Source organism: Chrysemys picta, chromosome 3, assembly GCF_011386835.1.
Source record: "Chrysemys picta bellii isolate R12L10 chromosome 3, ASM1138683v2, whole genome shotgun sequence".
In the NCBI taxonomy this organism is placed as follows: Eukaryota; Metazoa; Chordata; order Testudines; family Emydidae; genus Chrysemys; species Chrysemys picta.
In genome coordinates this window covers 186850266-186874197 of record NC_088793.1, presented here as the reverse complement: position 1 = coordinate 186874197, position 23932 = coordinate 186850266, and the positions used below count along the sequence as shown (strand labels likewise).

At 41.0% G+C, this 23932-nt stretch overlaps 1 protein-coding gene across 3 annotated transcripts in view; it reads left to right on the top strand.

Moving 5' to 3' along the window:
• The window catches only part of FANCL (FA complementation group L), an 82429-nt gene that overhangs the window by 36065 nt on the left and 22432 nt on the right, over nt 1-23932 (top strand). For all 3 annotated transcript variants that reach the window (XM_042857241.2, XM_005312880.5, XM_008179018.4), the window contains 2 exons: nt 12529-12597; nt 23758-23908. In XM_042857241.2, the coding sequence (XP_042713175.1) occupies nt 12529-12597; nt 23758-23908 (220 nt within the window). The remainder of the gene's footprint in view (nt 1-12528; nt 12598-23757; nt 23909-23932) is intronic.

The window sequence follows — 23932 nt, the reverse complement described above, 5'->3', positions numbered from 1 at the left end:
TCCTTGACTTGAAGTGGGCCAGAGTGTTTCTTCCAGAGAGCTGATTTATAGCTGTAGAGGCACTCATACGAAGTCTAAGGAGTCACCTCATCACAACAGCGAGGAACTGCTTAAAGCTTCTGGGACACATGGCATCCTGTACCTATGTGGAACATGCACGTCTAAATCCCCTTCAGACATGGCTGGCATTGATATATACATACTAGGACGACACCATCTGAACAAGGTGGTCTTTCTTCCACCGTCGGTGATTTCTGCCCTCCTGTGGTGGTGGCTGGATCCGGAGATGCTGTGTGCAGGCATTCCCTTCTCAAGACCCTACTCTGCAAAGTCCCTGGTCACGGATGCTTCAAAGATGGGATGGGGAACCCACTTGGGGACCCTCAGGACCCAGTGTCTCTGGTCATCGGAGGAGCTAGAGTTACATATCAACGTGAGAGAGTTAAGGGCCGTGCGTGTAGCCTCCCAAATGTTCTTACCCCACCTGGAGTGCAAGTGCGTAGTGGTCGTCACAGACAACACAATAGTAAGGTTTTACATAAACAAGCAAGGGAGAGCTCACTCCTCTCCATTATGTTAGGAGGACTTCTGTATGGCCCATTCCATTCACCTTGAAGCCTCATACCTACCGGGGTTGCAGAACAAGTTAGTGGATATCTCAGCAGATCCTTTTCCATCCATCACAACTGGTACATTCGCCCAGACATCTTGAACACTGTTTTCCAGAAGTAGGGATTTCCCCAGCTGGATCTATTTGCAACAAGGCAAAACAGGAAGTGCCCTCAATTTTGCTCCTTCGTAGGACACAGTCCAGGTTCACTCATGGATGCTTTTCTCCTTCCCTGGATGGGATGGCTCTTCTATGCATTCCCTTCCACTCCTCTCATTCACAAGGCCCTGTACAAAGTCAGAAGGGACGGAATGCGACTGATCCTTGTAGCTCTGGTTTGGCCACACCAGCACTAGTTCACTACTCTGCTGGGCCTCTTGGTAAACACACCAGTCTGCCTGCCACTGTTCCCAGACTTGATCTCTCGGGATCATGGTCACCTGTTCTACCCGAACCTCAAATCGTTTCACCTGACAGCATGGAAGCTCCATGGCTGAACCCAGCAGAATGGTCTTGTTCAGCATAGGTTCATGAGGTGCTCTTGGGGAGCAGAAAACTGTTGACTAGAGTCACTTACCTGGCAAAATGGAAGAGGTTGATGCGTAAAGGTGTTTCACCTACTGAGCCCTCACTGCACTTTATTTTGGATTACCTGCTTCATTTAAAGCAGTAAGGCCCAATTGTGTCCTCCATAAGAGTCCATCTAGCTGTGATCTCTGCATTTCACCCCGGGTGGGTGGCCATCGCCTTGGCTAGATGGGTTTCAGAGATCCAGACCCTTACCTTTGAACCACCATACACAGTCTTCTTCAAGGACAAGATGCAGTTGCAGCCACACTCATCCTTTCTTCCGAAGGTGGTCTCACAATTTCATAGTAATCAGGACATCTTTCTCCCAGTTTTCTATCCTAAGCCGCATGCAAGCAGGGAGGAACAGAAGTTCCACTCGCTGGATGTGAGACGTGCACTTGCTTTCTATATAGAGAGAACCAACCCCTTTAGAAAGACCACTAAACTGTCTATAGCCATTGCGAATGGGATGAAAGCAGTCCAGTCTCAGCCCAGGGAATCTCATCATGGATCATGTTGTGTATTCTCACTTGTTATGACCTGGCAAAAGTCCAAGCTTCTCGTTTGAAGGCTTACTCTATGAGAGTGCAGGCGTCATCGGTGGCATTTGTGGTGCAGGTTCCAGTTGAAGATATCTGCAGAGTGGCGACCTGGTCCTCAGTCCACACGTTTGCGTCACACTACGCCATCACCCAACAAGCCAGAGATGATGCAGGCTTTGGCCGAGCGGTGCTGCAATCAGCATATCCATGAATTCCAAAACCCCCAGTTGCTTAACTGCTTGGGAGTCACCTAAATTGGAATGGACATAAGCAAGCACTTGAAGTAAAAACTGTTACTAACCTTTCCATAATTGTTCTTCAAGATGTGTTGCTCATGTCCATTCCAAAACCTGCCCACCTACCCCTCTGTCAGAGTTACTGGCAAGAAGGAACTAAGGGGGTGGTGGGTTGGCAAGTCACTATACACTGCCATGAAGGTGCGACGCCAGCGGGCGCTAGATCTTACCTGATGGATACTACTGAAGGGAAAACTTTCTGCCGGCGGTGCACATAGCATGAGCATACCTGCATTGGAGTGGACATGAGAAATGCATCTTGAAGAACAACAGTTATGGAAAGGTTAGTAGCCGTTTTTCATGATCGCTCAGTCAGAAGACTAAGCCTGTAACAGATGTTAAAAATGTTAGGTTGCTTCTTTAGCCACTTACTGTGTAATGTGTGGAGATGAAGAGTAGGTATGGGAGACTACAGTGGGGTCTTTGGGTAAAAAGAGAACTTTCAGCCTTTCTAGGCTAAATAATTGGTCTGTTTGACAGCATTCCCTTCTACATATTCTTACCTTCAGTAATTTATCCTTGTATCTTGTACTTGAGTGGCAAAAATTTCTGACTCTGACTGAATTTCATTATTTGAACGTTTTTGCAGAACAGCTATTTCTTGGAACAAGGTTGGGGAAAAGACTGTTCCTTCTTTCTGTTTAAAAACAAAACAAAACAACAACCTGGAAATTTTGAAGAGGAATTTTCAAATCTGAGATGGCAGAATAGTTGTTAAGTTCTACATAAATAGCATACAAGATTTTTGAGTTGTTGCAAAAACTGTTTATTTGAAGGACCCAGAAGAAGATGCGAGACCTAGAAAACTCAATTATCCATGTAGATCAAATTCCTGTCGTACTCTGGTTCACCCCATCCCATTTTCCACCAGAGTGTTGTCACCTTCTTTCTAGGAAGCAGTGCTTCTCTAAAGCTGATGATAAACAATATTTCACACTTACCTTTTCTAGGCAGATACCTTTTTGTCACCATAACTTGTCTCCAATGTTCTATCTTCTGTGTTTGTGAAATAATCCTGCCTTAATGTTCATAGAGGAATTGCTACATGAATCTCATCAAGTTAGAGACAGAGATTTTGCATTTGAATAAGAGACAACTTTTCATACCTGTAAATGAGGGGTGGGCAAACTACGGCCACGGGCCACATCCCGCCCATCAGACCTTTTAATCAGGCCCTCCAGCTCCAGCCGGGGAGCAGGTTTGGGGGCTTGCCCCGCTCCGCACGGCTCCCAGAAGCAGTGGCATGTACCCCCTCCAGCTCCTATGTGTAGGGGCAGCCAGGGAGCTGCTCAAGTGCCGGCTCTGCAGCTCCCATTGGCTGGGAACTGTGGCCAATGGGAGCTGCAGGGGCAGTGCCTGTGGACTGGGGAAGTGTGTGGAGCCCCCTGGCTGCCCTTCCGCGTAGGAGCTGGAGGGGGGACATGCCACTGCTTCCAGGAGCTGCTTGAGGTAAGTGCCACCTGGAGCCTGTACCCCGACCTCCTTCCGTGCCCTGACCTCCTGCCCCAGCTCGGAGCCCCCTCCTGTATCCTGATGACCCCCTCATTTCTGGCCCCACCCTGGAACCCCCAGCCCAGAGCCCATACCCCCTCCCACACCCTAACCCCCTGCCTCAGTCCAGAGCCCCTTCCTATACTCCAAACCCCTCTGCTCCACCCCCAGCCTTGAGCCCCCTCCCACACCTTGAACTCTTCATTTCTGGCCTCACCCCAGAGCCTGCACTCCCAGCCGGAGCCCTCACCCTCCTCCGCACTCCAACCCCCAATTTCGTGAGCGTTCATGGCCCGCCATACAATTTCCATACCCAGATGTGGCCCTAAGGCCAAAAAATTTGCCCACCACTGCTGTAAACAGTATTTCTGTGATTGAGAAGTCAATTTCTAACAACTATCCCATTTTAAAAATAATCTTCTGCTTTTACAGCTGTCTAAGAGGCCATCTAAGTTGTAGCAGTCTTTCCCCAGCTTCAGTAGTGCTGCTCAGAATCTTGGCCCCTCCCCCAATATGCACCTCTCTGCCCCTGGTATGTCCCCCTACACCAAGGTTTGTGAGGCGGTCTTAGGAAGACAGACACAGGCTGTTCTCTGCAGTCCCAGCCCTGGGGAATTCTGGGGATTTTAGAGCTTTTATGTTGCTCGATCTCTTTATTTAGTGTAAAAGGGCTGGAGCAAGGGTGAGGATCTGATGATCAGAATAGAGAATGCATGGGAATCCAATCCTGCATCAATGAGCATAGCTAAGTATCTACCAAGTTGCTCCTGTTGAGTAGATTAGGTACACACACTCCCTTTGGTATTATCTAAGTATCGCATTTGGATACTGAAGACCACATTTTAGCCCATGTGTCCTCAGGTGTACCCTATCACTGTTCTGTATGATTACTTTGAGGATCAAGGCCATCATGTTAATGCACTACTGAGTATCTGATTACTTTTGTATACTCTTTTTAGTACAGTAATTTAAAAATCTCTGAGACTTCTAGTAGGAAAAGGAAGTTTTAGTATTTCAGTAGTTTCATATGCTAACAACTGAGAACATAGTGCAATCACACCAGATTGTAATTCATAGTCATCAATCAACTCTTTTTCAGAAGATTATAGTGGTGAAATGATCAATTGTGTTTGTCCTTTTTAAAAATGTGTCTGACATTTAAACTTGCCACAAAAGAAAATTAATATATAAAACATGGTTGGTGACATAGGAATTTTGATTTTTCACTAGTACACATTGAAAAAGAATGCTCATTAAGCTTTAAGGAAAGTTTTGTGATAGTCATTCATATCATCTTCTTTGAGAAATATCTTCTGCTTAATTTTTGCTATGTTGTTTCTATTGATAACATCAGTACTTGGGTTAAAAGCTTTTTACCTTTGTATTTGTTCCCTGAGCACATACTGCCTATTCTCTTGTATGCTCTATCAAAGTGTTTAGTTGGCCAATCTTGTCTTCAGAGGCATACAGAGAAATGGGTTTGTGTACTCCTTTTGTGCACACCCCCATCAAATATTGGTTTGTACTGTAAATACAAATATTGTAAATAGCTGAATTAACTTGCCATGTTGAAGAAGAAATTGTATGAAGTGTAAGATGAAAATCTTCCAACACTTGTCTGGTCATTGCCTTTTTCCCCCTGGGATTCCTTGCTATTTGTCCCACATGGTACGCTTCATCTGCACAAACTTTAACTGACGTAGCAGTCTCACTCTTTATACTCCATTCCCCACTACTGATTTCTTTTGCTACTTATGTTGGTAAGTATGATAAAGATTGGGGGGAGGGATAGCTCAGTGGTTTGAGCACGGGCCTGCTAAACCCAGGATTGCGAGTTCAGTCCTTGAGGGGGCCATTTAGGGATCTGGGGCAAAAATCTGTCTGGGGATTGGTCCTGTTTTGAGCAGGGGGTTGGACTAGATGACCTCCTGAGGTCCATTCCAACCCTGATATTCTATGATTCTATGAAGTTCTAGCATTGACCACATTGTCAACATTCTTTGGGTTTGTCTACACATCATAAAATGCTACCGCAGCACAACTGCTGATGCTGTGGCACTTCAGTATACAAACTACCTATGCTGATGGGAGGGGTTCTCCTGTCAGTGTAGGTAATCCACCTCCCCAAGAGGCAGTAGCTAGGTTGATGGAAGAATTCTTCTGTCAATGTAGCACTGTGTGCAAGGGGACTTAGATCACCTTAACTACTCCAGTCAGTGAGGTGGATTTTTCATATTCCTGATGGACCTAGTCAAACTGACCTAATTTTCTAGACCAGGCGCTATACTTTTTCAGGTACTGCCGATGTTCTCAAAAGAAAGAGAATTGGTTTTGAGGCATGGTGTGGGGTAGGCATGGAAATTAGGAAACAATTTTTTCCTTTCTGTAGAGTGAAAGGAGAAAGGCAAAATGCAAATGAAACCAGACTTTTGCTGGTAAGAAGAATGATTTATTAAGAGTTTGAGGGCTCAGTTTAATTCAGCTTTAAAGGCTGAAAGTAATTGTCAGTATGTGTTGGTTTTTTGTGTGGGGATGTTTGGGTTCGGGAGGGCCAGTAACAGATATAGACCAGGGTATTTAGAGAATAGTTCTCCTTCATCAATTGTAAGTTGATATCTAAATAATAGATTTTAAACAGGTAGGAGAAAAGAAATTTCAGAAGACCAGGAGTACATATTTACATTAATATTCAGTACTTGTTTTTTTGTTTGTTTGTTTTTTGATTGGCATATAAGTCACACAAGACTGAGTTGGATTGCTTTTTAATAGTCTTCAAGACCACTAGAAATTATACAGTTTTGTGTCTAGTATTCTTGGATTGGATGTTCACTTTAAGATTAGAAGAGTAAAATTTTCAGGGGACAAGTTCTATTGTAGATGATTGAAGTACTGTGTTGTGTTAAATATTTTTTCATAAGGTCAGCAAGTGCCTTAGAAGAAATACCTAAATATTTTCTTATCCATCTTTTTTACAGTTTGGAAAAGTCCTCAAAATGCATCCATATCTCATTATCAGATAAACTGATGATTTCTAAATTACTATATCATCGCCTCGAGGAATTTTTTTAGTTAACATCTACAATAAACTAGCTGATTAAGTCATATATTTACTTAAGTATTTATCCTATGAGCTAGCTAGTCATTTATGTGGTTGAAAGAGGTGGAATGTTGTGAGGGTAGTGTATAAAGACACTAGAATTGAACCTGAGGTTGCTATTTGGAAGACAGAGTGTAGTTCAGTCAAAAACAAAGAACTGTGCACCAAAACTTGTAACAAATATTTGGTGTATGCCGGGGTGGGCAAACTTGTAATAGAAATTGTATGGGGGACCATGAATACTCACAAAATTGGGGTTGGGGTGTGGGAGGGGGTGAGGGCTCTGGTTGGGGGGCTGGGATCCGAGGTGGAGCCAGAAATGAGGAGTTCAGGGTGTGGGAGAGGGGTCTTAGGCTGGGGTGGGTTGCTGGGTAGGGGAATGAGGGCTCCAGCGGGGGGTGCGGTCTCTGGGTTGGCGCTTGGGATGAGGAGTTTGGGGTGTAGGAGGGTGCTCCTGGCTGGGACTGAGGGGTTCAGAGGGTGGAAGGGGGATCAGGGCTGGGGCAGGGGGTTGGGGTGCAGGCTCTGACTGGGGATGTGGGCTCTGGGGTGGGGCTGGGGATGAGGGGCTTGGGGTGCAGGAGGCTGCGCCGGACTGGGACCAAGGGGTTCGGAGGGCAGGAGGGGGATCAGGGCTGGGCCAGGGGTTTGGGGCATGGAGGGGTGCTTTGGGCTGGGATCGAGGGGTTTGGAGGGCGGGAGGGGTTTCAGGGCTGGGGCAGGGTGTTGGGGCGCGGGGGGTGGTGCTTAACTCAAGCAACTCCTGGAAGCAGTGGCATGTGCCTTCTCCGGTTCTTAGAGGGGGGAGAGATAGCTCACTGGTTTGAGCATTGGCCTGCTAAGCCCAGGGTTGTGAGTTCAATCCTTGAGGGGGCCACTTGGGGATCTGGGGCAAAATCAGTACTTGATCCTGCTAGTGAAGGCAGGGCGCTGGACTCGATGACCTTTCAAGGTCCCTTCCAGTTCTAGGAGATGGGATATCTCCATTAATTATTATTATTATTATGTGCAGGCGTGGCTAGGCAGCTCTGCGCGCTGTCCCGTCTGGAGGCACCGTCCCTGCAGCTCCTATTGGTCGTGGTTCCTGGCCAATGGGAGATGCGTGGGTGGGGGCAGCATGCAGAGCGGAGCCCTCTGGCTTCCCCTACGCGTAGGAGCGGAGGGGGGCCATGCCACTGCTTCCGGAAGCCGTGTGGAGCAGCCCCCGACCCTGCTCTGCAGCAGAAGCTCGAGGGCCAGATTAAAACGGCTGGTGGGCCAGATGTGGCCCGCAGTTTGCCCAAACCCTGGTGTATGCTATATCCCTTTTCATGCCCCTTATCTCTATCTTTTTTTAGGTTGCACGCCCCTGGCACATGTTGAAGCTCACTGAAAACTGAAGCAAAATTAGAAGTATTCAGTAATGCAGAGCTAGATGCTAAATCTTGTGTTACGGAACTTGATCTAGTTCTGTTGAAATAATAGGCCTTATGTCTCTCATTTAGCTTTTAGACAGTTTGGGTACATTTTTGAGGTTCTAGATAAACTATTCTACAAAATGTAATCAGACTAGTCTTTTACTTCTGAAAATACTTGCTTTAGTTTATCTTACTCAAAAGTTACTTATTTGCATACTTAATTTGTATTTCAGAGGAGAAGGTGCTTTTCTGAGTTCAAAACACACCTTAGTCATGAATAAAAACATTAAAAAAATTGGTTTGATTTCTGTCAATATTTATTTTCGTCCTGTGATGGGCTGATGTCTGGATCAGCTACTTGTGAAGTTTTGAAGTGATATGCAAAAATTCTATCCTTACAGCAGGCACTTGTGGATAAAATGAAGAGTCTTCCGGCAGTAGTTTGTGGTAGATTGTTTGTGGCTCCAAATATATTTTTTATATATAAATTGTTAGGCAAATACTCAAATATTCAATTAAAGCTTTTCTAAGTTGGTAATTTAATTTGACTTGTAATACAAGGTGGTAGGGCTGTCAAACGATTACAAAATTAATCATGAGATTAAAAAATAATTGCAATTAATCACAGTTTTAATGGCACTGTTAATAATAGAATACCAGTTACTTAAATATTTTTGGATATTTCCTACATTTTCAAATCTATTGATTTCAATTACTACACAGAATACGAAGTGTACAGTGAACACTTTATATTATTTTTATACAAATATTTGCACTGTAATAAAGATAAAATAAATATTTTTCAATTCACCTTATAAAAGTATTGTAGTGCAATCTCGTTATTGTGCAAGTGCATTATAGGGTAGGGAATTACAGGTAGGACCCCATAAAGGTAAACAAACTTCTGGAATACTGTGTCCAGTTTTGGGCCCCACACTACAAGAAGGATGTGGAAAAATTGGAAAGAGTCCAGCGGAGGGCAACAAAAATGATTAGGGGTCTGGAGCACATGACTTATGAGGAGAGGCTGAGAGAACTGGGATTGTTTAGTCTCCAGAAGAGAAGAATGAGGGGGGATTTGATAGCAGCCTTCAACTACCTGAAGGGGGGTTCCAAAGAGGATGGAGCTCGGCTGTTCTCAGTGGTGGCAGATGACAGAACAAGGAGCAATGGTCTCAAGTTGCGGTGGGGGAGGTCCAGGTTGGATATCAGGAAAAACTATTTCACTAGGAGGGTGGTGAAACACTGGAATGCGTTACCTAGGGAGGTGGTGGAGTCTCCTTCCTTGGAGGTTTTTAAGGCCCGGCTTGACAAAGCCCTGGCTGGGATGATTTAGCTGGGAATTGGTCCTGCTTTGAGCAGGGGGTTGGACTAGATGACCTCTTGAGGTCCCTTCCAACTCTGATATTCTATGATTCTATGAACTTGTTTGTCTTAGCAATTGGCTGAAAAGAAGTAGGATGGAGTGGGCTTGTAGGCGCTAAAGTTTTACATTTGTTTTATTTTTGAGTGCAGGTATGTAACGAAAACCAATCTACATTTGTAAATTGCACTTTCACGATAGAGATTACACTACAGTACTTGAATGAGGTGAATTGAAAAATACTATTTCTTTTTATCTTTATTACAGTGCAAACATTCTCAATAAAAATATGAAGTGAGCAGTGTACACTGTATTCTGTTGTAATTGAAATCAATTGATTTGAAAATGTAGAAAAACATCCAAAATATTTATAATAAATTGGTATTCTATTATTGTTTAACACTGCGATTAATCACAGTTAATTTGTTTTGAGTTAATTGCTTGAGTTAACTGCTATTGACAGCCCTACAGTGTGGTGATCTCTAACTTGTATTTACTATTTATAAATGTAACTTTAACGTAAAGTGTGACTGAATTTATGTTCTTTATTATTTTGACAAGGTCTGTGGCCTCTGGATCCTTATAATTTACTTTTATATAGAGCCTCATACTGAAAGATACCAACATGCTTTCCTAAATGATGTACCTTGGAAAAGTGGTTCTGTTTAGTAGAAGTGTATAAGGTAGAGGCTGATAATTAGCATGATACTATGAGGTGAGAAAAGTTTGGCCAAGATATTTAGGGCAAAAAGTGCCATAGGAACTTTTTTAGTTCGCATAAAGCAAGTAGGAACCCAGTTTTCACCATCGCATCTGAAAGACCCCCGAAAAATGCATAGAATTCATTTTACCTACCTATAAAAGACAACACTAACACTGCTGGGATTTTAACTTGTGCTCCCAACATTGATGCTGGTCCCTAGCATGGAAAACTTGTGTTGGCTTAGTTTGTTCATAATTTCAGGCATTGTGATCAAATTTCTTACCCTTGTAGGACAGCAAGTATACTTTTATACAAGCAATGAAATATTTAATGAAAAATGTAATGCCAAATTGCTAGGTTAAATGGCAAAATATATTGCTTCTGCAGGTGAAAGAACCCTGTACATGTTTCTTGCCCAGTTGTTTCAGTTCCCTTTCCCCGTGCTCATTTTTTAACTTGTCTGCAAGTCATGACTGTGACTGAAACCAGTGTGATTAAAATGGAAAAAGGCAAAAGCTTATTCAAGCGATAAGTTTCCTTTAAAAAGTGGAAATCCAACAAGGAACTTACCTTTTCTGACTTAGTTTAACAGTTAGAAGAGCTAAGTGGAAATTTAAACAGCAAACTGATATATACTTGTTTATTTTTTTAATAAAAAAATATAGCATGCATCAGTCAGTAGTCCAATAGACTAAAAGGGAGTCAGGAGAATGATCAAAGAGGATATGGATATTGCAGAGAAACAAAGTTTCTATACACTATTCTTTACCATAGAGGATAATGGGAAGCTACCTGGAGCAAGTCTAAAATTTGCAGATAATACGATGAGGTTTTCAGTTAAATTTCAGATGTCAGAAAAGGGGTTCTAACAAACTGATGATCAAAATTTCAGTTAGTCACTAGGATTAGTGATAAATTTATGGGGAAGATGGGAGAAGACTTGTATCATCTTTATAAGGCTGAACTATACTTTTTAACCAGTTAATTAGGGTCTCACTTTTTAAAGAAAAGTCTTATAAAATTAATACACCATTTCATTAATGAGGAAAACAGTTGTCCTTCTCTTCTTTTGGTCTCTGCTCCTATTCCTCCCTCATCCATACCTTCTGTTTCCTTTTCAACTAATCATTGTCCTTTCTCCTAAAGTGCTGAGGAGCTATCCTCATACCTCTAGTAGTTTCCGATACTGCCTGTTCTTCCTGTAGCATATAATGGGACTTGGGTAGGGGTAAGGTGGAGGACGAGAAACATGCTGATTGGGGTCATTGCTGCATTGGATGCAGTGGTAGAAGCATTCAGACCAACAATCACATACCTCATGTGGGCTCTGGTAGGGGCCAGAGTATTGTCCCCTCAAGAAAAAGCCCCACTACACACTTGCTTATCATGATGGGGATACTTTTTTTTTTTTGTATACGTAATATGTGTATATTCTCTGAAGAATTAGTAGGTGGAACTGGAAAAGTTGTATTGGAGTGAGCCATGTAACTTTTTAGGTCACAAAGGTCATGACATTTTTGATAGTGGGTGCCTTTGAAATGGGCGTATTTCTGTGAAATTAATTATTTTTTTCCTTGTATTTGTGTAGAAAATGGAGATGCCTAGTTTCTCTTTCACAGATTTCATAGTGTAATGCTTACAAAAAGCAATAGATTGGGATAGTGTAAAGAATGACTAAGTAAAGAATTAAACTTTGAAATTGAATCAGCTTTCATATTTGTATATAGCCTGTTGATTTTTGTTCTGGCTATTTTTTCCTTCCCTTGGCATTCTTTCTTTTAATGTCAGATTGTTTTTTTGTTTTTTGTTTTTTAAACAATGTTAATCAGATGCCCAAGTTTTATCAGTTTTTGAAGAAGCAGTACACAGTTGCAATTTAGTTTCACCACTGGACGGTTTTGAATATTTGATAGTACTGCTTTTCATATATTGGTGAGTATCACAGCAAATTGGAAGTTGAATCCTAGGCTTGGGAAGAGTTGTTAAACATTTCTAAACCTGGAAAAATAACTTAAGAATGCAAATGTAGGTTCTTCCATTCATTGGGCCTATATTAATATGAAAAGTATTAACCTTTCTTTAAACAGGATGAAGAAAAGATGGGAAGAAACATCCTTCCTCCGTCTTGACTTCTCCCCATTTGTCTTTTTAAAAAAAATATGTATGTTTGAAAACATTGTACACTTTACGAACTGATAGCTCTCTGGCTTCAATAAAATCTGCTATACTGAAATTTTCTGTAAATGAAGGTTTCTTGTTTAAATGATAACTGCTAACATTTTATTACTGTCTGGGGAAATAGTTTACATATTTTCATTGGTATTCAAGGTATCTGAGGCTCTTAAATTTCATTATCAAATTCTCTCATCTGATACCAAGTTTTCCCCAACAATGCATCAGCTTGAATGGCAAATCACATAAAAGAGCAAAAAATGATTAAAGTATTTTTTCCTCCACAGTATCCTGCAGAACCGCCAGATTGCTGTGTAGACTTCCCTGTTGAATTTGCTATCTCTTGGATTCCACAGGTAAAATCCATACTGTGTCCTTTTCTAATAACTAAGATTATATTTATTTACCAGCTTAAAGATATATTTACACTGTGTTTCTGATATGACAGGTGTGTGGTAATGGTATATTTAAAAAGAAAAACAGGTCTGACAATTTTGAACCCACTTCCCATTTGTTTTCTTTGGTATTTTTTCCTTCACACATGCTTGGGAGAATGCTATATTTAGTGTATTCATATTTAATTCTCCAACATTTACAGTTTTAAATTAATTTGCTTTCATCAGTTTTTCAATTTTTAAAATGTTTCCTCAACCTTGTAGAGCTACTGTGTCAACACTAAATCCCTACCCCATCTCTTACACACTGGACTGCTGAGACTCCAAATATTTATGAATGATACTGGGAAATATATACATGAGAGAGTAATTACTGATAACAGGGGGGAAAGCTCCCTCTAAACCATGATGAATATTTTTTTTAAAACACTGACCACCAACAAACAGCAATCCTTTATAATGTATGTAGCTTAATAAGAGCACTTGAGTCTGATATAGTATTGTAAGTTTAATGATTTGTTCTAATTAAGAACCAAATGCCATTGCTTTCCTTTTTTGTGGAAGGCCTGATGTTTCTCATGCATTATTTCTTACATCTCTCCCTTCAATAGCAGTGCATGTTCTTGGTAAGGGATTTACAGACAAATTAACTGGAACACACTGTAGAAAATATTTAATGTTTGTTCCTGAATTAAATAAAACTAAACATCATTTTTTGTAAATATTACATATTTAAAAAATCTTGTCCTTGTCAGATTGTTAGGGTTTCCACCTATTAATAAAAAGTGTGCAAGTGTATGTAAAACATTAATTTCTTGTGGTGTGGCATAAAGATTGTATCAGTATGAGTTTGGGATGGCTGCATAACTTCTGAGTGGCAAAACTCTGAGTCTTGTCACTTTCAGGATGACACACTTATTGCATTGGAAGTTTGATGAAGGAACAACTGCAGATCTGGGCAAGATTATATATAGGAAATAATAAATATATTTTGACATTTCACAGTTTTGTTTTCGCTTTCAGAGCTTTGGTTGATTCCATACATGTTTTGGAAAAACTTATATGCGTATTGTTTATTCTGTAAATTGTAGTGGCTTTGTTGCTCTTGTTATAAATACTGATTTTATGTTGTGTATGCATATATCACTTTCAAAACCTTTTTTAAAGCCACTTATAGGCTGTGTAAATTCATGTTTAATTTTTGAAAATATTTGAGTTGATTGTTTTTGATTGACAGACTGAAAAATACAAGCTGACTTAAGTTAAAAGCATCACAAATATTCTCAGTCAATTTCAGCTCTGATAGTTTGCTGCTGATAACCTTAAGAACTACCATCTGGAGTAACTTTTTTTTTTTTTTGAAGTGGTTTTAAACAAACCTCCCAAGAATCAACCTTGTTTGACAAGTTAAAATTGATAATGTTTACATTCATGTTGCAAGCAGGTGAAAGTCTGGCATTGTCAATGTGACCTACAAAAATCTTAAAGTGGAAAAATTTATTGAGATTAGAATTAGATACTGAATATTCCAAGCCCCTGGGATAAGAGAGACTATTCACAGTGTAATTATCTAGAGACTTATCCTTTTTTTGTCTTTGCAACCAGTGACAATTCATTCCAACTGCAGATAGTCTGCTCTAATTCTGAATGAAGCTCCCAACACACTGCAGTATGCTGGTACATTCGCATCAGTTGTAGAGCCCTGCTGGAGAATGGAGTCTGCTTATATCGATCAGAGTGTCAATTTTTTGCAAAAATGTGTTTGGGGGTTGGAAGCAGGATATAACACTTCTTAGAAAAATAGAAAATCACCCATTTTTTCAGAATGTATGGAATTAACCCTTGTAGGCCTAATTCAGGCTCTAGCAAATTGGTAATTTAGCATAGGACTTGTTGGGATATTGCCTGGAGCAGTATCCAGCAATTCCTGGTATGGCTGAATATTTTGGTACCTAAGACGACTAAAAAGGAAGACATACAGAATGTGACTCTTGCCCTGCCCTAGATATTTTGGGTATTCAACATGCAGTTCTAATCCTGATAGGTTTTTAATTTTAACATGTGTAGGTCACCTTTAATGGAAACACTGACAAGACCCTTAACTGAAGCAATGGAAATGTCCCGGTTATAATACAAATACAAACTCCTGTTAAAGGGAATATAAATAGATTTCAGGTAATTGTCCCCCTCCCCCCCTCCTCCTGTCAGCTTTTGCCTATTTCAAGTTGTGTTTTAGTGCTTCTGGACTTGAAACTTGGAAGATCTTTATTTTCCTTTTTTGAATAATAATAGACATGGCTTTATGGCGTCCATATTAAAAATGGGTAATTTTCCTTATGGTCCCTGTCTTCCTGCTGGGTTGATAATGTTTTGATGTATTTTTCTTTCTCTCTGATGAGAGGTCTGCTGCTGCTGCTTTGACATATTCATTTGGATGAATAATTATAACTTGCACAATGTCAAGCTGAAGATGGTAGGGTTTTGTGCGTCATGACAAGCCTAGTAGCCAGTGCAGGTGTCTCACAGCATGATCAGCAACAGCCAGTGTATTCTAGCTCAGAGGAGACATTTTAGAGTAGGCAGAAATCAGCACCAAGGGCAAGTTGCTGCTGCTACTACTGTTATATGTGCCAAATAAATGCAAAGTGCTTCTCAATGACAAGTGCAAGAACATCTATTTATTTCAGTTATATACTTTTTCTAATTAACCAGATAAATTTACAGTCTGCACATTTTAGCATACACTATAAGAATGGTTCTACAGTTATGGATTCTTGTGCCCTCACATTAGATTACTATCCCTATATTGACCACTACCCACCTGGATTCATTCATGAAGGTCATGAAAATGGAAATTAATGACTAATGAGGTCATGCAGCTAACAGTGAAACATAATACAAGATCTGGGAAGGTATATTGGTGTGAATGGCATTATTCTTTAGAATTTTGAAGGAATAGTTCCCATAGTAAAATAATATTGATCATAATTGTGGTATTTCTAGTATAGGAGCTTTACAGAACTCAACTTTCTACATATCCATGAGGTAGTGACTCTCTAACGCAATACAAAAGCCTGGAATGGTTGACAACATTTTTCTAAAGATATTAGCATGTTCGCTCAGTTTTAGATTTAGTTTTGGTGGATGTGTGTGTGAGAGCAGGAGGGAAGTATTCATTTTCAGTAAATGACATGGAATAACAAATTACAGATGAAAAAGGTCATCTAATCCCTTCTATTACCAGTCCAGAATTGTTCATTAAATTTTCTCGTGTTTAGTCCTACCTACAACACTGGAAAGACTGTTCCACAGATATTGTGTTTTCTCTGGTATTCAGCTGAAACATATTCTTGATATTAGTCTTTTGGTGGAGTGTTGAATATACTACCTTCTAGTTTCACAATTGAGACTTGCACCTGGGCACTGCAACTCTTGGAGCCATCTAGAAAGCAGTGAATGTTTGGTGCAGGCATACATCAGTAGTTGTGTCCCCAAATATTTTGATTTCATTCTGCCATTTGAAATATCGTGTGGATCCTATAGAAGCAAGGATCCCTTCAGAGTTAATGTAACATTCTTTTCTTAACTGAGAACTGTTTTTGTGGAATTTCACTCTTGGAAGACGTGGCTTTCTGGTGGAGGGTTGAATATTTCAATACGAAAGAACTGCTCTCAAAACAAATATCTGGCTGGGATCTTGTGTTGAAAGAGAGGTGAGAAGTAAGTACAGGTTTCAATAGAGCTTTATGTGGCAGCTCTACATATTTCAGAGATGGAGAAGTTACTCGAGCATGCCTCAGCCTTAGACAAATGGCCTGGTGGGATCTGGTACTGGAATACTCATTTGGTCATACCAGGAGTGAATATTGTAAGCTATTCTGACACTAATTAGTCCCTTGGATTTGTCCCTCAATGTCACATTCTTAGAAACCTTTGAAGGGGGTTCATTTTATCCAAACAATAACTCATTGCTTTTTAAAACCTAACTAATGTAGTTTAGCCTCCACTTGTATATTATGGGATTTTGGGGATGATATGTTTGAGATAGAATTCAGGAATTCCCTTAGAGAAGAGACCAGGGTGTGGATGCAGCCACCCACTTATCTAAGTGAAACATTGCGAAAGGAAGATCAGCCATGCATTTCTGCAGAACTACTAATACTATTAATATTCGAGAGGTAGTAAAGGAACAGAGAATGTAGGTAGGCTAATGCTTAATACTTTAGCACTACTGTTTGAATGTGTAAGATACAAGCAGTCATGCTTTTCAGGTGCCTCCGAACTCGTAGGATGAAAACCTGGCCCCACTGAAATCAATGTGAGTTTTTCCATTGACTTCACTGGAGTTAGGATATTGCCATTGGTGTTTAGATGTTTAATCCCAAATATAAGGTTCTGCCCAAGCAAGTCACCCTGGATAAATTTCCCCTATTCCTATTTTACCTTATCATATCACCTATGTAGTTCTTCTTTCCTTGTATTTTGAACCATTCATATAATTTAGACTGCTAAGAAGAAGTTCTTTAACACATACTCTTTCTACATGAATAGTTAATACCCAGCAAGCTGGGGTGTAAGCCCATGATCTGTGCCTCTTTTAAAACCATATCGAGAAAGAATAGAGAAATCAAGTTTAGGCTCCTGATGATGGAGTAGGCTCTGTGACCAACCTCAGGCCCTTTCCCCACCTCCCCCCGACATCAGTCTCCAAGCACTCTTTGTTTCCTGTTTGGAGACCAAGAAGCAGAGGAGGTCAGAGATCCTCATCAGAGAAAAGTATAGGCAGTATCAACAAGCCTTCTAAGAAAATGTCTAGCTGTAGTAGAGCCTTCATCCAAAAAAAAAAAAAAAAAAAAAAGAGCCTGGTCACCTCAGAGACACTGTGGTCCTGTAACCTTAGGTCCCACAGAGAGTTCTGTGGAGGCTCCAAGCTGCTCCTGTACCTGGAGCTCTTTGAAATTCTTCAAAACACCATGGGCACCATTTATATCTCAGTGCTGAAACCAACCCGAATACTGTTGAAGCATGACAGACTTAGCAGAGACTCCAAACACATTATTTAATGGAAGCCTTTGCCATCTTCAGACTCCTTGGTTCTGGTATGTGAGTAGCCAGACATCTGCAACAACAGAGGCTATCCACATCCTCAGTAACGGAGTCATCTAACAGACCTGTGTCTCAACTACCAGTGCCTTTGGACCTGCCCTATTTTCTAGATAGGCCCACCGAAGTAGACCGTTCCCTCGGTATTGACACATTTGGCTCATTTACACCTACTGCAAGAATTTAGATGTTCTAGAGACTTGATCGTGTCAGATAAGCTGAAATCCCCCTTGTTAATGGGCACCATGCAATTGTCAGTCCCAACAGCTGTAGGGTCATCGAGACCATATCTTTCTCTAGTACCTCCTAACTTTCTGACTATGTTGAGGATGTCCTCAAACTCCCAGATCTTTGTACAGTGGATCCCCTAACAGTGCTACGCAGAGAGTTTCGTTGTATGATTGTATGCTACCCATACCTCGACAACTGGCTCATAAAGGGCTGCTCCAGAGTCCAGGTCCAGTGCAGCGAGACATTGTAAGCGACCTGTCAAGCTCTGAGCCTGTTGACTAAAAACAAAAATCAACATTGGTTCCTGTTGAAAGGATAGAGTTTATTAGAACGATCTTCGACTACCTGAGCCAGAGCCTTTCTGCCAGAGGTCAGGTTCAGGGCAGTGTCAGATCTGATTGCCAGCATCACTGCCAACCCGTTCACCATCAGGTCTCCCTGATATCAGATACATCCAAGCCTGAATGAGGAGCACATCTCGGTACACTGCGAATGCAGGGGATATGGTCAAGAGAGGAGCGCTCACTTAATTTAAATGTCAGGGAGCTCAGACCCATCTGTCTAGCTTGTGTGGTGTTCTTTCCCCACTTACCCCGTCGGGTAGTGCAGATATTGACAGACAACATGGCCTCCGTGTTCTATGTCAACAGTCAGGGGGTAGGGGAGAGAGGCTCATTCGTCAGATCTGTGCCAGGAAGCCCTTTGCTTGTGGGACTTCTGCATCTGACATGATCCATCTGGAAGCCTTGCACCTCCCCGGCATCCAGAACACGCTAGCGGATTGCCTCAGCAGGTTCTTCTCTCACCATGAGCAGTCTCTCCACTCGGAGGTTATCAGGATGCTCTTCCAGAAGTGGGGAACTCCCCGAGTGGACCTGTTCACCACCAGACAGAATAGAAAGTGTCATCAGTTCTGCTCCCTGCAAGGCCTCGGCCAGGAGACCTGATGTATGCCTTCCTGCCAATCCCACTCGTCAGCAAAGTCCTCTTAAAAATCAAGAGGAACAAGGCACGGGACATTGATTTGCCCCAGCATGGCCTCGCTAGCATTGGTTTGGTTTGGCATGCTCATGGACCTGGCTGTAGCAGCCCCGTGGGTGCTTCCCAGCCTCCAGACCTGCTCTCGCAGGATCACGGTCAGCTGCTGCACACGAACCGAACCCCACTCCACCTTACAGCTTGGATGCTGCATGGTTGAATCCAGAGGAACAAGCCCGCTCTAGTCAGGTATAGCAGGTTCTCTTGGAGAGCAGGAAGCCCTCCACCAGAGCAACTTACCGGGCAAAGTGGAAGCATTTCTCCTGCTGGGTAGCGGAGCAGGGTATCTCTGCAAACCGGTTGTCTCTGCAGTCCATTCTGGATTACCTGCTTCACTTAAAGCACCAGGGCCTCACCTTCTCTTCGATCAAGGTTTACCTGGCGGCTAATTCAGCCTTTCACCCTCATCTCCAGGGTAGATCGATACTCTCTTATGACATGACTATTAGGTTCCTGAAAGGCCTTGAAAGACTCTTTCAGGTGGTCCGGGACCCAGTCCCCCAATGGGACCTCAACCTGGTCCTCTCCAGGCTCATGGGCCCGCCCTTTGAGCATTTGGCTTCTTGTTACCTTTCCTACGTGTTGTGGAAGGTCGCATTCCTTGTAGCTGTGACCTCAGTGAGATGAGTGTCCGAGATTAGAGCTCCTACTTCGGAACTCCATACACCATGTTCTACGAGGACAAGGTTCAGCTGCAGCCCCACTCTACCTTTCTGCCAAAGGTGGCATCGCACTTCCACATCAACCAGGATATTTTTCTTCTGGTGTTCTGTCCAAAGCCACACTTGACCAGCGAGGAGAGGTGTCTGCATACTCTAGATGTCCGGCATTGCAGTGGCTTTCTACTTAGAGCGCACCAAGCCCTTCCGTAGATCGACTAAGCTCCTTATTGTGATAGCCGACAGGATGAAGGGTCTCCTGGTGTCCTCACAGAGGATTTAAATCTGGATCACCATGTGCATCTGTATCTGTTACGAGATACCATAGACTGTGCCTCCTCCAATAGTGAAGGCTCATTTGAGAAGGGCACAAGCTTCTTCGGCTGCTTTCCTGGCACAAGTCCCTATCCAGGACATACGCACTCAAAGAAGAAAAGGTGGTTATCTTCAGGAACTGTTGTTCTTCGAGATGTGTTGCTCATGTCCATTCCACGACCCGCCCTCCTTCCCTTCTGTTGGAGTTCCAGCAAGAAGGAACTGAGGGAGTGGGGAGCCGGCAGCGCCCCTTATACTGGTGCATACGCGCGCCACTCCTGAGGGTGCCAGAGCTGGTCCCCTATGGATACCACTGAGGGAAAAACTTCTGCATTTGACCGGTGCATTTGACGAGCACACACACCAACAATGGAATGGACATGAACAACATCTCGAAGAACAGTAGTTACAGAAGGTAACAGTCTTTTATTTGATCACATGAGCAAGTACCTTGTTGGCAGAGCCCAAAATAGTATCAGCAGCACTGTTTTAAAAGAACAGTGGTCAAAAATAAACTGGTTAATGAAGTATAAAGGAATGATACATTTTTCATGGTTGCATGACAAAGTAGTATGATGGATTTAAATAGATATAGATGTAGATAGGCATACAGAAAAAGCCAGTTGGCAACATCAATGAAGCATGCAAATAAGATCAAATAAACAGAGCATTTAAAAAAAAAATCCAAAGGGGAGGAATGTAACTATCTTTTTAAGGAACATCATTGAGAAATTACAATTAGTATTAAAATTAATTGGATTTTAATATTTATCTGTGGGTTGTAGTCCCTTGATGTTGCTTTTTTCTATTGAAATCATTTGAATTCCCCAAAGATAAAGATAGCAATGATTATTAGAAGATTTATCTGTGTATGATGTAGGAAAATGTAAAAAAAAAAAAAAAAAAAAAATGGAAAGCAACTGTTGCAAGTACCAGAAAATTATGCTATTAATTTAAGTGTCATCAGAGCACAAAAGATCACATTCCAGGACTGTATGAAAATTATTAAAATACTGGAAATAATAGTACTTAAGATGAAGATATTATATTCTAAGATCTGGTTAAGTGACTGACATTATTATATCACTTCAGGTATTATAAAAGTAACAAAATGCTTTTAAAGATAATAAGAGTTAGGTTTTTAGATTGGCAGTATTCACACTTTTCTGCTTAAGTGCTTTCCTACTTTAATATAATTTAATAACAGCGGAAAAAACTCCAACATTTTATTTCCAACCTATACCTTTTCTTTTTACAATATTTTCTCAGATACAAAAAAACAATGAAATATCATGCTCCAAGAAAAAATTCAGCAACCCTTATAATTTTGCTTCCTTTTGTCCAGTTGACCGAGAGAAAAAAATGGTAGATAAAGGTTACAATAAACAGATTTTCTATATAATATATTCCTAAAAGGAATACTTTTGTAAATAATTATCACTATTTATTTGTTAATTTGATTTTTTCTTGTGTGACCCCAAGAACTTCCAGGCCAAAATGATATGTGAGATTTCAAATCATGTGGCCTTTTTTACATATTATTTTCTTCCAAAATATGTAATGGCTCCTCGTCCTCCATCTAGGGACACCTTTAGCATTGCTGTTCTTTTCTCCATTTACTCCTCTTCCTTCTCTTGTTTCCCCCATCCACTTCTATTGTTTGAATAACCACTCCATCCAGATGATTCCCAAATCTACCTCCAAACTATTCCCCTCTCTTCCGTCTCAAAAGTGCCACTGCCTCTCTAAATTTGAGATGGCAGCAGGGTATCCCAGAGAAGTAAGTCTCTAAAACTGAATTCTATGGGTATCTCTACACAGCAAAGAAAACCTGTGGCTGGCCTGTGCCAGCTGACTCGGGCTCACGGGGTTCAGGCTATGGGGCGGTTTCACTGTTGTGTAGACTTCTGGCTTCGGCTGGAGTCTGGGCTCTGGGATCACCCCACCCTGCAGGTTCATAGAGCCTGGGCTCAAACCTGAGCTTGGAAGTCTACACAGCAATGTGTAGCTCACAGCCCAAGACCCATGAGCCCAAGTCTGCTGGCACGGGCCAGCCACAGGTTTTTCTTTGCTGTGTAGACGTACCCTATATCTTTCCACCTGATTCATTTCCAATAGTCTCTCTCTAATTTTTTTGACAACTTTTGCTATTTTTCCTGTCTCCTAGGCTTGCAAGCTCATTATCATCTTTGAATCTCTCCCCACCCCTTTCCCCATATCCAGTCACCATCTAGGTTTCTTTGTTTCCTCTTTTAATATAGACAAAGTACATTTCTTACTCTCGAGCTCTACTCCAAAATTTGTATCCATGCCTTGATTCTCTCATATGGACTTTTGCAACCTTCTGCTCTCTGACTTGCCCATCTCTTTCCCTCTTTCTCTTCTTTCCTCTTTGTATTACATCCCTATCATCTTAGTGGTCAGCCAAAGTGGAGATACAGAGACCAGCTTTTGCATTTATCTAGTATGTGTTATATATAATTTCGCAAGATAAATACTTTCATTAGAATGATTGCACTTGAAGATGAAAGAAAAAAAATCTGCATTTTGTGTCTGAAATCATACCCAGACTGGAAGTAGAAGAGCCATTCTTTTAAACTATTTAATTAAAATTTGCTAAATAATCTACGAAGGTTTTTTTTCCCTGATGGACTTTTGATCAACATTATAAAATCCTTATGAAGAAATAGTTCTTTTCAAAGTCAAATTTATTTTTCTAAAGTTGTCTAGGACCAAACTACTCTAGCAATATCTATTTGACTGAAACAATGAAATATAAAAAAAAAAAAGTGTGTGTTGAAAATGCATATGCTATGTTTGAAATGAAGTTGTATAATAGAGTTTAAGGGTGTAATTCTCTTAAAATCAACTGGAATTACAAACTCAGATCTGTACATTGATAAAGAATTAAATCTCTTGAAATTAAATATTTTAACGTTTACATTCTCTTTGAAGGGGTTGAGGGCTGAATTCTCTGGTCTGTTAAGCAGTGGAAATTGAATTTGCTATGCCTCTTCTGCAACTTTAATTTACCCAGGACTAGATAACTAAGCATCACTCCCTTTCTCATAGACACAAACAGTGGAGAATTGAGTCCTGAAACCATACTAGCGGGTCAGACTTTTTAAAAAGTAAATAATTCCTTCTAGAAATCACATTCTGGGACTGAAATAAGCAATTTTCTGGCCACACAATTGTTTTTGAGATGCAGAGGATGCCTTTTTTATATTAAATCCATCTACAAAAGACTCTGACTACTATTTGACTCTGAATAAAATCTTTTGAAAAGTTTAGTTTGGAGTGGGAATCACTGCATAGGGGGTCAAGAAGGCAAACTCAAACAGCCAGCAGATTATGCTGAATTTTACTCACTGCTTACTTAGAATGCAGTTGTTATGAATATGTAATAACAATATTTCTAGGTTTTAACAGTGATTTCTGAAATTATTAGGTTTGAGAATGGCTACTAACTTCAAGAATGCTGTACTTTAGATACATTAGAATATAACAAAAACGTGTTAGAAAATTTAGCTGTACTTTTTGAGTACATTACAGTTATCGGTAGTTAATATTTGTGTGGTCCATTAACAAATCAAAAAAGCGTTTTGAGTACTAACAGGAAAAATGTTGACCCTAGCACACTGCAGTATATTTTACAGCGGGATGTGTGCTAGATTTAAAAACTTTGAAATGCTGTAGTTTAAAAAAAAAAAATCATTCTATATTGCTATTGGTAGAGTGCCATGTAACTTTTTAAAATGTCCTCTTTTCTTAGAGCTCCTTAGTAGACATTTATAACCAGTTCTTGGCAGCGTTAGAATCACTGAAAGAATTCTGGAATGCTATGGATGAAATTGATGAGAAGACTTGGGTACTTGAGCCAGAAAACCCCACACGGAGTGCCACAATGAGAAGAATTGCAATAGGTAGGAAAACAGGAGAAGGAATAA